Raw genomic sequence first — 13,127 nt, 5'->3', positions numbered from 1 at the left:
CAATTTCTAGGGATTAAGAAAAAAGCTCCTCAACAAGCTCCTCATAGTTTTCAGCATTTGTGTTCCCAAGAAAATTGTGGTACAGGCTTCCAATAAAGGAAGGCTGTGTATTCTTTTGCCATATGCTTACCTGCTACCTGGTCATAGCACATGCACCTTGCATATTACTGTAAAAACATTTAAATGATAGCTTGCTGTCTTCTGGACAATATAAGGCAACTTTCCAACCTTCTCCTGTAAATATAAGTTTCTGGTTATTTTGAAGGAATAAGAAAAGAGAAAAAAATAATGACTTAAAGCAAAAAAATACTTGGGGGTGTTTCTACCTCAATTAACATTAAGAGGAAGGCTGCCATTTTTAGCTCAAAAAATAAAATTCTGTACGTCAAAAATACAGATGCCATAAAACAAATGTAACCTATTTTTATAAAAGAATAATAATAATAATTATAAGAAACAATTTTATTCAACTGCGGTGGGCTGGCGCACCGCCTGGGGTTTGTCTCCTGCCTTGCACCCTGTGTTGGCTGGGATTGGCTCCAGCAGACCCCCGTGACCCTGTAGTTAGGATATAGCGGGTTGGATAATGGATGGATGGATGGATGGGATTTTATTGAAAAAATGTTTTTCTCTGAATCCGATATCATGCAGAAATGGTTTGTGGTAAAAAAAAGTTACATTTCCAGAAGTTGATTCAGCACATTTTAGTGCAGGCAAGTGCAATCAAAAAATCTTTAACAGCCACTGAGGCTTCACATATATATGACATACACCATCCTGTGTGGCTCACCCAACTGCTCTGAATCTCCTAATGCCAGTCCTCTCAGCTCACAGATGGCAGAAACTTGGAATTTCCTGGATCTGTAGTGGCATCTCCCTTTTCCACTGGCTTCAACCTTCTTTGATGATGTTGGTGCCTTTCCTCATCACAACCACTCAGTTCTACTACCAATATAGAGGTTCAGATGCATGCCTCTTTTATAGTGTGGTTTCTGAGTAGTAAGCAGTTATTATTATTATTATTCAGTGGACCAATCTTCAAAAAAATTTTTTAAAAATAAGTGAATCACAGCACAGACCATTTTAAAATGATGTACTGATGAAACAAATCACTAAATGAATCAAACAAATTACTGATGTCTAACACTGAATCACTGATGAAAAACAAAATAAATCACTGATTAATCAAATACTGAATATCTGAAATGAAAAACACATTTCAAGAAGTATATAAAGAAATGCACTTCGACTTGTCACATTTATCCTAAGCTATAAATTAATCTCATGGGTTGTTTTGTATTTTGTCTTTTCTAGGTGCTTTAAAATTCAATGCAAAAAACTCCTACTGACATTGTCATATCTGTCTGTCCTCATGAAACTTGAATCCCAGAACCAATTTTGCTAAAATATGGTAAATCTATAGTTTGCTTTAAGGAGATTTGTCAGGAAACGTTTCATGTTCATTGAGATATCTCAAACCGAATACTCTGTACAATACTCTGTTTGCATTTGCAAAAGCTCCCATTTAAGTCATTGGCAAATTTTCCAAAATCATCCACCTTAAAGTAAAGAAAGTTTCTGGGAGTTTTCAGTCACTGAAGAAGTTACTGTTTCCAAGAGAGGTTGTTTCAACTTCTATACATAAATCCGAACTACATTTAGTCATAGACCCTCCAAAACCAACAACTAACAACTAACAATGTTAGAAAAGTCCAGTTTTTATATCACTTGAGGGGAATCTGATGTCCATGAAAGCTACCTATGCCACTGAATGCTTAAATAGGTTCAGTTTTGATTTACATGATATTTTAAAATTTCTGTATTCAACTAATGCATGTAATTACATTCTGTATTTTTGCATATGACCTCATTGTTACAAAAATATTTAATAAACACACATGATATGTTTCTTTAAGTAAATAGATAAAAATAAAATCAGCTATAACTTTCAAAACAGTTAACTAAGTCCCCAGATGCATCTGAATCTTACGCCATATGTACATTTTCTAATTTGTTTATTCATGTTTTCTTTTCTTTTATTAGTATTATATATCTTTTGTGGACTGCTGGTGAAGTTGCTTGACTGCATGTTCTGTATTGTCTTCTTTATAAAAATCTGAGGATATTTCAGTTGGTGTTATGAGCTATGTGTTCTTAAGCTGTGTACACTTTTTAAGCTATTCCCTTCGTATTTTGTAATTAGACTGGCAATTTCCATGTTTGCTAGTGATTACCTGCGTAATAGTAAAATACTTAAACAGAATCTGTTGTCATTGATTTGTCCATGGACACAGGTTTGCTGTTGCTGTAAAATATTACTAATGTTATAAGTTATCATTCACTGCACTGTTAATTTTCCTGGTCTCAGAATTGTAGCTTGTCTACTTGCTAACTCCCACTATCACCCTGTTTGTGGGTTTTGGCCTAGCCACTATTCCAATTTTAATTGAAAGGTACTGGCAGAAACAGAAGAAGGCAGGTGTGGTTGAGATGAAGGAGTGTGTGTGGAATACGGTATGTTTGGTGAGGTTTCAGACGGCCTCAAACATGTACTGACAGTGTAGATGGTACATAATGTTGATCTGAATAGACAATATTTTCTAAAGCTGAAAAAACAAACAATATGCTAACTTCTAAGCGTAGCAGACATGCCCTTTTTAGAGAATGCTAGAAGTATCTGGTGGGTTTGGGTCAACTTATGTGTGTTAGGTCAGGTCTTGTTATGACGTTAACCTGCATCCAGCCCTGCAAGTAGGTCCTCCAACTTACAGGGAGAACTTGGGGGTTGGTGGCAGGATTGGCAAATACCTGTGTGGTGCTGAGGTGTCACCTGCTGCATTCAGGTCCCAATCCAGGTGATTCGTTATGTGGTGGGTGTGGCAACATGCTATTAGGCATGCTTCCAACCTCTTCCTCCTCCTCCTTCAGGTCAGGTAAGGTCAGGTTGGGTGTCAGGACAGCACAATTGTTGTAAAGCTCCGTAGTGGTTAGCTTGTAGAGGTGAATGAGATCCATCCAGGATATTGTGTGGTTGTAATGGACAACACACTACTTCAAAATTTTGAGGATGCTGGTGGCAACACCTCATGATCTGCACATTAGGCTGTTGGATCCAATTAAAAAAATGGACAAGAGACTGCATTTTCCAATTTATCAAACTATACAGCCTCCCCATGAAAGCTTAAAAATGGTAGACTACTGGAATGAAACCTTTGGCCAATAGTCATAACTCAGGTGCAGAGTGAGAGATACCAACATACAGTTATGACTTAGAGATTAGCAAGTCTGGAAAAACATGGGCTATTTTATAACTAGCATCAGCAAGTAAATGGCATTGTCTCTGAGCTTCATCTACTGGTGATCTTCAGCACACAACAGAGCGGTTTGCAGCCATACGTGACAAGGTTGTCATGAGAAACAACATCTGTAAGCCAAATGTGTCTTTTAAAGGGGGACAAGCGGACCCAAGAAGGGGATTTACGTACCACTTGTTAACAAGTGAAAGTAAATATGATTGTGAATTTGACTAGTATAAGCTACAACTGCTTCAGAGAAACCATTCCGTTTACTGGTTAGACTGTGCCCCCTTCGTTGTTGAGCATTGAATAATGAGCTTTGATTAGTGACCAGGCTGGTACAATTAGTTAGTAAAAGGCTCCTTGAGTTCAATAAAGTTAACTTATTTCTATAAGTAACCTACGAATAGTTTACATTTGCTTTATAGATCCATTAAATTGCTGTTGATTTAGGTGGTTTCGTCATGTAAATCATTACTCTTAGCAAAGCAGTAAAGTCATGGGAGGATTGCGATCGATTTTTTTTTGTTTTCAGAAATGTGATCAATAATGTACAAAGCTATTATTTTTTGACTTGCCCCTGTTAAATTTCCACTTAAGCAACTGTAATTAAAACCTACATAAAAAGGTAACATATTTTGAATTTCTTCAGTATATGATAGGAAGTGTACATTTTCCAATTATAAATTAATTGAAATGAAAGCTGAAATAGCAACAGCAATAAAAATATTTATTTATTTATTTATATAGCACGTTTTCATACAAAAGGTCAAGGTCAGGATCTTTTTATTGTCACATGTACAATTTACAGCAAAATTCTTACATGCGTAACATTTCTTGCAGACACAATAATCAACATTAAAAATATCAGCAAAGGAAAAAAGCTTAGACTTAAATCTAATATTAATAGTGAATAGCACTAAACGGAACACTACCCACACAAGAATTATAAAAGATGAGGTGCTTAATTCACTCAATTGATTACAGATTACAGTTTATCATACAGTATATGACAGTTGAGCAACCTTATTACCTGAAGGTAGAAACTGTTCCTAAATCTCACAGTTCAGGTGTTAATAGTTCTATAGCGCCTGCCTGATTGAAGGAGGGAGAAAAGTTGTCCTGGTATGGTGACCAAGAACCTTTATGATTTGAAATGCCTTTCCCAGATAGCGCTTAGCATCTTGCAGAGATGATATCCTTGTTCCAATGATGATCTGCACTGTTTTCACCAACCTCTACAATACCTTGCAGTCTTTAGCTGAACTGCTGCCATACCAGCACACCATTCACGATGGACTCTACAGTACATTTATAAAAGTTAATGATGACTTCTAAACAGATTTGGGCCTACCTCAGATGTCTGAGAAAATAAAGTCGCTATTGATCCCTTTTGATGACTTCTGTAGTGTGTTCTTTCCAGCTAAGATCGTTGATGATCGTAACCTCCACTAATTTAAAACTGTCGACTCGTTTCATAGCTTCTTCCCCAATGTAATTTGGGGTGTGATTTACCCGCTGTTTTCCAAAATCAACGATAATCTCCTTTTGTAATCAACCTTATGATGGTGGAATCATAAACAAAATTTATAATGGTATTGAAGCATTATCTGGCCATACAATCATGGATTAACAGAGAGTAGAGGAGGAGACACAATACAGTACACTGAGCCTACTTGTTGCCAGTGTTCAGGATCATCATGGAGGAGGTCTGTCTATCAATCCATACATGCCGGGGTCTGACAGTCAAAAAGTAGAGTGAGGCACTGAGACTCTGATCAAGGAGCTTCATGATCAGTCTGGACAGAATTACAGGGTAGCTCAAAGTACTTTGCAAGAAATAAAAGGAAAGAATTACAATGGAAGAGTCCTCAAGAATAGCGTTAATTACTATTAACTAATGCACTTTTTAACTCTCTAATGGTTATAGTATTATGGAGCAGGATGCCTGTGGTCAGACGGCCAAGGTGGAGTGGAAAAACAAAAACTGCACACAACAGAATGCTGGAGAAAAAAAGACCTCTAGGGTTTCCTAGTACAAAAGACCTTGCAGAACCCAAAATAAATAAAAGTGATCAGAAGCTAGAGTAAGCATGTATCAGTATCGTAAGGTTTTATAATAGTTTTTAATTTTCAGGTTTTAAGTAAAAAATAACAATGTAAACAATATAGAATTTTTCATAAGTTAGGAGAAGGATAAACAATGTAGACATTTTATTGAGGTGAAAGATTCAAACAAAAGCTACAGTATAGAAGCTAAGTCTTTGTTATTTAACATTTCTGTTTATTTTTGACTTTGGTTTGAAGAACTTTAAGTAAGTCAACCCGTCTTTAGAGCACCTTCAGCTGCTTGAAACTGGCACTACTAGTTGCCGACATTGGTTCATTCACTTTCCTCAGGGTGAGCTGGTCAGAACTGCAATGCAAATACGGTGTTTCTGTCAGCAGAATTTTCTATAAGGAAATCAGGACCTGATTAGGTCTGAAGGGAAAACTCAAGTATGTTGCAGTTTTATAGAAAATCAAAAGCTGTAGTTGTATACAGTATAGGAATTTTAATTACTAAATATTTAGTATTTATCTAAGTAGGCAATTGACGCTCAATGAAGACTTTACATAAACATAATTATAGCTGAAAAAAGTGGTTTGCAATACTCAAATTAAGTAAAGCATGATTTACAGGTATCATCATTTATTTGGAAGAAGTCTATAGTTATTGTTGCACAGTTAAGTTCAAGTTCTAGTTTAGGTTTATGAACACATGACAATAAATTAGAACACATTTCTTGTCAGTCTCCCACAGACTATTGACAGTGACTCAATAGCAATAACCAGCAACATTTTAAAAGTTGCATTGTACAATGAATGTAATGTATACTGAAGGCATAGGATAAAAGCACTTTCTTGCCGTGCTGTGACTCAGATAAAAGTACTATATGGAACACCAAAGCATGCAGGGGCAGTGGTTTTACTAAACCAAAATAAAGCTTGGGGTGTACAACTGGATAAAGTGATGCATCAAACCATTAAAAAAACCTACTGCTTTTTAGTATGGCTAACCACTGATCATCATTAGCTACCCTTATGTCTTCATCTCCCAATTCACAAAAAATCTGGTCACATTACTCAACTCACACCCTAACCACAGACTCAAATTACTCACTGGTAGGGTATATCTGTAACCCAGTGGGGCAGAGAAAGAGTGCCTTCTAGAAGTCATGGAACATATGTGAACCCATTCTGGCAAGGGAAATATGTCCCAAGTGGCTTCCTGTTTGTCCCCTGTGGCCTCACTTTGGCTCTCACAGAAATTCTGTGTGGGTTCCCATTTGTAGTTGCAGAGGTTGGTGTACCCACACAGCCATGTAAATTGGCCTTTTAATGTGGGGCTTTCTCTCAGAACATTGCCCCAATAAGTCAATTTTCTTGTTGCATGTCAAGATGATGCCACGTCTGTCCCTCCCAACCCCACATCAGCCATTCAATACATTACATTCCTCAAAATTATAAAAAAGAAGAGAAACTTTATTTTGAAATGAAGAAATTGGCTGCTAATAATGATTTTAGTTTGGAATAACAATCTGCTAAATGTATATTCAAATTAATAAATGGTTGCTAGTAGTTTTTAAAATACAAAGCATAATTTAGCTGACCATTTGCTGTTTTATCTTCACAGGTAGCAGGGAGGCTGCATTCACATACGCTATTACAGCTGCTGGCGTAGCACATGCAGTAACAGCGGCATGTAGCCAGGGCAATCTAAGCAACTGCGGCTGTGACCGGGAGAAGCAGGGCTACTACAATCAGGAGGAGGGCTGGAAGTGGGGAGGCTGCTCTGCAGATATCAAGTATGGCATTGAGTTTTCAAGGAGGTTTGTGGATGCCCGGGAGATCAAAAAAAATGCCAGGAGGCTGATGAACCTTCATAATAATGAAGCAGGAAGAAAGGTAACTGATGAACAAGACAAGCTTTTTCTTTACTGATCAGATCATAAACGGAAGCTGCACAAAATAAGTTATAGGCTACACCTGATTAGTCTTATTTTTGAAAAGTTATTTTTATAAAATTAAAGGTGTTAATACTTTCTCTGATGGTAGAGAAATTATTTGTAACATTTTCCATACTGGCAGAAGTCCATAGCTCTGTGTACATTTTGGGTCCTTCATAGTTTCTCAGAGCATCATATGCTGGTTTTCAGTGATTTTTATAGGATACATGTTCCTAGAAAGAGTGACAGTTCTCTTAGAATTTTGGGTACAACAGTATTAGAGCTTATATATAAAAATAACAACTGCCAAAAAGTTGCCCAAAATGCAGTGGATATTTTTCTGTTTGCACTTGAATTTATGGCCATAATGAAAATAAATACTGTAAAATATATAAACTGCTTCAGATTGTCAACTGTTCTAAAATATGTCTTCAGTGAAATCAGACAGGACATTATGGGTATAATAAAACACGGTCCAGGTATTCATGTAATAGAGAAGAAGTTCTACACGTTTTTCGCATATAATTTCTACTAGTTCACTTGAAAGGATTGTGACACAGTAGTAGTGATACTAGTAGAAGTGATGTTGTCACATGTACAAAGTACAGTGAAATGTCCACTTGCCTTCTTCACCATCACAGAGCACTTCATGACTCTTCGACACTATGATAAACTAGAATTTATTAAAATTCATAACTTTGTATCATTTCATGCACTAATTAACCAAATCCTTGTGGATATGGCACTCACAAGGACATAGCAATTTTGAAATGAGACAAAAATATGGCTTACCATTTTCATGTTGACAAGAACTTTGTTTTGATGAGTTGTGTTAATGGTCTATAGTAAGTTTTTATATGTCATGTATCCTCTTTGGGAGTCTGTATGTGAAAACAAAAGGAAATAACATTGCAAAATTTGTTCATATTTTGAAAAATAAATAATGATAGTAAAATAAATAATGCAATTGGGGTTAATCTACTGTTGGAATAGTTCTGTGGAAAGCTTCCACAAATTCTGGAGTGAAGGTAAGTTAGTAACACTGTTGATTCAATCTGGGTAATGGTGAGAAATTTACTTTACCACTCTTTGCACTCAGAGAGAAAATGCAAAATGAATTGCCAACTGCAAATAAAGAAGCATATTTCTTAACTATGTCTTATCTATAAAATTTGCTAAAAAAGATTGGGTCAGGAGTTCCTGAAGTATTTAATTTACAGTTTTCATTTAGAAACTGCAAATCTACATGTGATTGCATTTGACTATTACATATTCCGATAACATTGGTCATAAATTAGTTATATTTTTGATAAACCATGTGTTGAAAACTAATTTATAACTATAGCTAATTTACTATCACCTGCAATGTAGGCCTGTTCGTAATGGCTGCCATTTTTCATGCTAGTTTTGACTGTTTAAGAAGTTCAAAAAGATGATAGTCCATAGAATAGAATATCTGTTACTAAACTTGTAATTTGTCTTGTTTGTCTGAATGGTCAAACTGAACTTTATTCATGAATATAAAAGTTATGTGATCTTTTGTGCTAAATGGCTGCATTGGACTTGGTCTTTCAGCATTAAAGTTACTTTAGAACATTAGAATATTTTGATGAGGACAAGCCATTCAGTCCAACAAGCTCATCAATCTCTGTTCACCTAATTTCTGCAAACACTGAATTTTGAAAAGTCCTATTTTCTACCACACTACTTGGTAACTTATAGTATATGTTTACTTTATTTTATGTGAAGATAAACTTTCCAACTTTTGTGGGAAATTGTCCCTTAACAAACTTCCATCTTTGTTCTCATATTCTTGTAGAAGAACTAATGTATAAAATAACAGCTTTAATCCACTGTACTTCTTATCGTCCAGTTGCTTAAACCAAAAATGTTCATCTTCTTCAACCTTTACCATTGCTTATACCTGTCATTCCCAGAAAAAGCCTGGAAGAGGTGTTGGTGAGGCTTGTATGTCTGTTCGTGTATCCCAATGCCCGAGTGAAGTGACTGGGACACTGTGCTGTAACAAAAAAATTATGAGACATAAAACTGAGGTCCTGACTCTCAGTGGACATTAAAGATCTCTGGGCATCTTTTGAAAACAGTAGGGTGTCCCCTGATGTCCTGGCTAAATTGCCCACTGCCTGGTCATTCTGACCCCCTAATCATCCCCTGTTCCTTATTTACTAACTATCTGTCTCACGATTTCACCACCTAATACAGTAGCTAATGTGTGGTGAGTGGACTAGCACATGAATGGCTGCCATTGCATCAAACAGCTGGATGTCGCATATTGGTAGTGGTTGAAGTGATTCCCCACTATCTATGTGAAGCTCTCTGAGTAGGATAGAAAAGTGTCCTATAATCGTAATTAATTAATTAAATTATTAGTTGCTCTTATCTAGTCTTTCTATAGTGCTGCAATGTCTTTTGTATAATATGGAGACCAAAAATGTAAACAATATAACAGATGAGGCTTCATTAGTTAGATACACAGCTCAGTCCTAACCTCGCCTGGCTTGTACTCTACGCATTATGCTATGTCACCTAACATCCTGATTGCCTTCTTAATAGCTTCTGTAATCTGTCCGGAGATCATTGTAACTCCTAGGTCATTCTCATACAGTGTACTTTCAAGTTTCAAACCTCACGTCATGTATTCATTTGCAACATTGCTAATTCTTATGTGTAATACTGTGCATTTACTTACATTAAATTACGTAATGTAAAGTATTCAGTTGTGTGCAGGAGAAGTATGTATTGTCTGGTAGGATGAGACAGCTGAAAGCAAGACAAACAGGGCCAAGAATGGAAGCATACAAAATCAAACAACAAGCTAAGGGCAGGTACATGAAAGATAGAAAGATCATGCATTTAATATGGAATCTGAAATTGTAGTCAAAAGGGAACACACAAAGGTTTGTTTTGAACTAATTCATAAGCAAACCACACTAACATCACAAAAATCTTTTAGTGGTTACCTTTAGTAGATGACCTGTTGAAATGATGATAATGTTGCATAGATGATGGCACCATGTAATGACTTCTGGTAACTGAACCCTAGCAACATGCTATCACAACATGGCAGCACCAGCACAAAATGGCATTGATCATGCCAAAATAAAATAATAAATAATGAGCAATCACATTTAACTTGTTAATAATACAAAATTATGCCAAAATAAAAATGAAACATGGAGCTCAGCAAAAAAATGTATAAAAAAACGTAGACAAAATATGAACAAAAATATAATTTAGCACCAGTTTATGATTATAACAATGAGTAAAATCAGTAAGACTTTTCCTTTTAATTTTCAGTAATCCTATTTAACAGAACAAACAACACCCAGTAACACATAAAACAAAGGGGAAACCCCTCAAACTTGGTCACTTTTGTGGGATTTTTTTTTTTTTTTTGTGAAAGTTGTTTTAGTTTGTTCTGTTACAGCACTACGTACCTGACCTTCACTCTTGAGGTCTCTTAGCTATTTTATGTTAAAACTTTTAAATTTATACAACAGTAAGCAAACAACAACTACTGGTAGTTTCTTTTCTCATAAAAACAGAAATGTTTAATTTTCCATTTCTTACTTTGATGGCTTTAAAAATTGTCATGTTTAAGAAACTTTTCAACACTGCTGATCTTTTTCGCTCCCTGCATCAACATGCAGTTTCACAGTTCACTAGGCACAGCAAGTTGCTAAAATAATAATTCACATTTACACAGCAAATGAAAAAGAAAAATTCTTAAAGGCTTAAAAAAATCTTATATTTTAATTCTTTGGCTGCCCACAGCACAAAAAATCCCATCATGTTCCGCAAAGAAGTTGATCCTACAAGCCATGCAATGACAGACAGTTTGCAACACTTTGTAAGTTTGTTAGACAAAGCCCTAATTTATGATGTAGGGCTTTGTCTGCCCTTAAGAATAATTCCCTATGGTGAACACAAGGGTGCAAGCACATTCTTTTGTTAACATGCACAAACACATATAATTCTCACAACTCAAAGGAATCTCCCTTGGCAACTAAAAAACTCTTATAAGCCATTCACTGTTTTTGACAAAAGGATCAGCATAGTCGCAAAGTACTTGTGTTCTCCTGCAACCCCATATTCTTCATGTCTTTATTTAATATTTAATAATACTTCTGTAAAATTATTTGAGCTGTTTTGTCCTATTTACTCATATCAATAACTATTACATTATATGTAAAATTAACAGATAAGGTAAAATAACCGAGAAAGTTACTGTGCAATTGTAAATTTGTGGCTGGCAATTAAAACATTTATTTAAGATTAAATGCGTTTTTAAGAAGGCTTAAGTTAATGCAATATTTCATTTTCACAGAATTACTTTTAATAGTGATTGAATGGCAATATATGAGAAAAATGTCTGCCCCTACATTTTGCTCTGTTTGATTTTTTTAAGCTTGATGTTACCTGGAATGCTTGCAATATTTCTGAGTTCTTTATAACAATCTCTTGTACAAAAAGATTTGTATTTGTAAAGAAATGCTTAAAAATATAGGTTATGCATAAATTTATGTGATGCACAAATAAGTCAGTCATATGAAAAGGTATGTTTATCCTCTATCAAATGTATGGTTTTACATATCAGGACATAATTAATTAATAATTGTCTAGTTCTTGTAATGTATTAAACTTCTATAAATCAAACCTCAACTGACCCACAACACATTATTTTATCATTTTGTATTCAACATATAGAAGTCATCTGAGTAAATAAGTATAACCCATGATTTAGTAGCTTTTCAAACCACCGTTAGCCTCAATAAAAGTAATCTTATTTTTCATGAATGTTTAAGTGTATGAAAAAATTTCTCCCACTCCCTCTTACAACACTGCTTTAGTTCATTAATGTCTAAAAGTATTCATTTATGAAAATAGGTGGCACGGTGGTGCAGTAAGGAGACCTGCTTCCCGGGTCCTCCCTGTGTGGAGTTTGCATGTTCTCCCCGTGTCTGCATGGGCTTCCTCCGGGTGCTCTGGTTTCCTCCCACAGTCCAAAGACATGCAGGTTAGGTGCATTGGCAATTCTAAATTGTCCCTAGTTAGGGATGGGAATTGATAAGATTTTCACGATTCCGATTCCATTTTCGATTCTGTTTAACAATTCGATTCTTTATCGATTCTCCTATCGATTCTTATTTTTAAAAAAGGAGAACACATGGGTCGATTAACTTAGAACTTTGTTTTATATCTTATCTTTGAACAAGATAGAAATTTAGGAGTAGCATGACCTTACAAACCCAACAGTGAGATCTTAAGAGATCCATAGCCTACGGCTCCTCGATGGGGTGCCACGGGGTCCCCAGAAAAAAATGTGTAAATGTAAAATAATAATAAAATAAATATTCTTCTGTAGCAATAACAAAGTATAACATAAATTATTCTGTGGCAATTACACAAGAATGTCCAGTAACATTTACACTCTCCTTTTTAAAAGTATATATGAGCTGAGCACTCAAAAATAAAACTACATCAGCCAGCAACAAATACAATCAACTCAAGTCCAATGGAACTGCGCACAGTGCAATTCTGCAACCATCAACTATTTTGACAGCTACATCCATGTTGGCCGCATTATCAACAGTGGCTGCACAACCTTGTCTTTGATACCATACTCCTCCAAGATCTCATCAGTCTCCTCTGCTACAGCTGTCCCTGGTATACTGGTTTGGTTTTGAGGACTTTTTCTTGAGCCTGGCCATTCCTGACATAATGCAGCGTTACTGTGAGGTAATGATCTTGACTAAAACTTGCCCATCCATCTGCAGTGACGGCTGCCTTCAACACATGTTTCAGCTCAGAAATGGAAACG

General features: G+C 35.8%; 1 protein-coding gene across 2 annotated transcripts in view; it reads left to right on the top strand.

Annotated features, from left to right (window-relative positions):
* LOC114654218 (protein Wnt-7b) overlaps positions 1-13,127 on the top strand; it is a 255,708-nt gene that overhangs the window by 152,399 nt on the left and 90,182 nt on the right. For both annotated transcript variants that reach the window (XM_028804638.2, XM_028804631.2), the window contains exon 3: positions 6,973-7,244. In XM_028804638.2, the coding sequence (XP_028660471.1) occupies positions 6,973-7,244 (272 nt within the window). The remainder of the gene's footprint in view (positions 1-6,972; positions 7,245-13,127) is intronic.

This window comes from Erpetoichthys calabaricus, chromosome 1 (assembly GCF_900747795.2).
Source record: "Erpetoichthys calabaricus chromosome 1, fErpCal1.3, whole genome shotgun sequence".
Lineage (NCBI taxonomy): Eukaryota > Metazoa > Chordata > Cladistia > Polypteriformes > Polypteridae > Erpetoichthys > Erpetoichthys calabaricus.
Note: the sequence above shows the minus strand (reverse complement) of the source record. Positions and strands in the feature narration are given on the sequence as shown.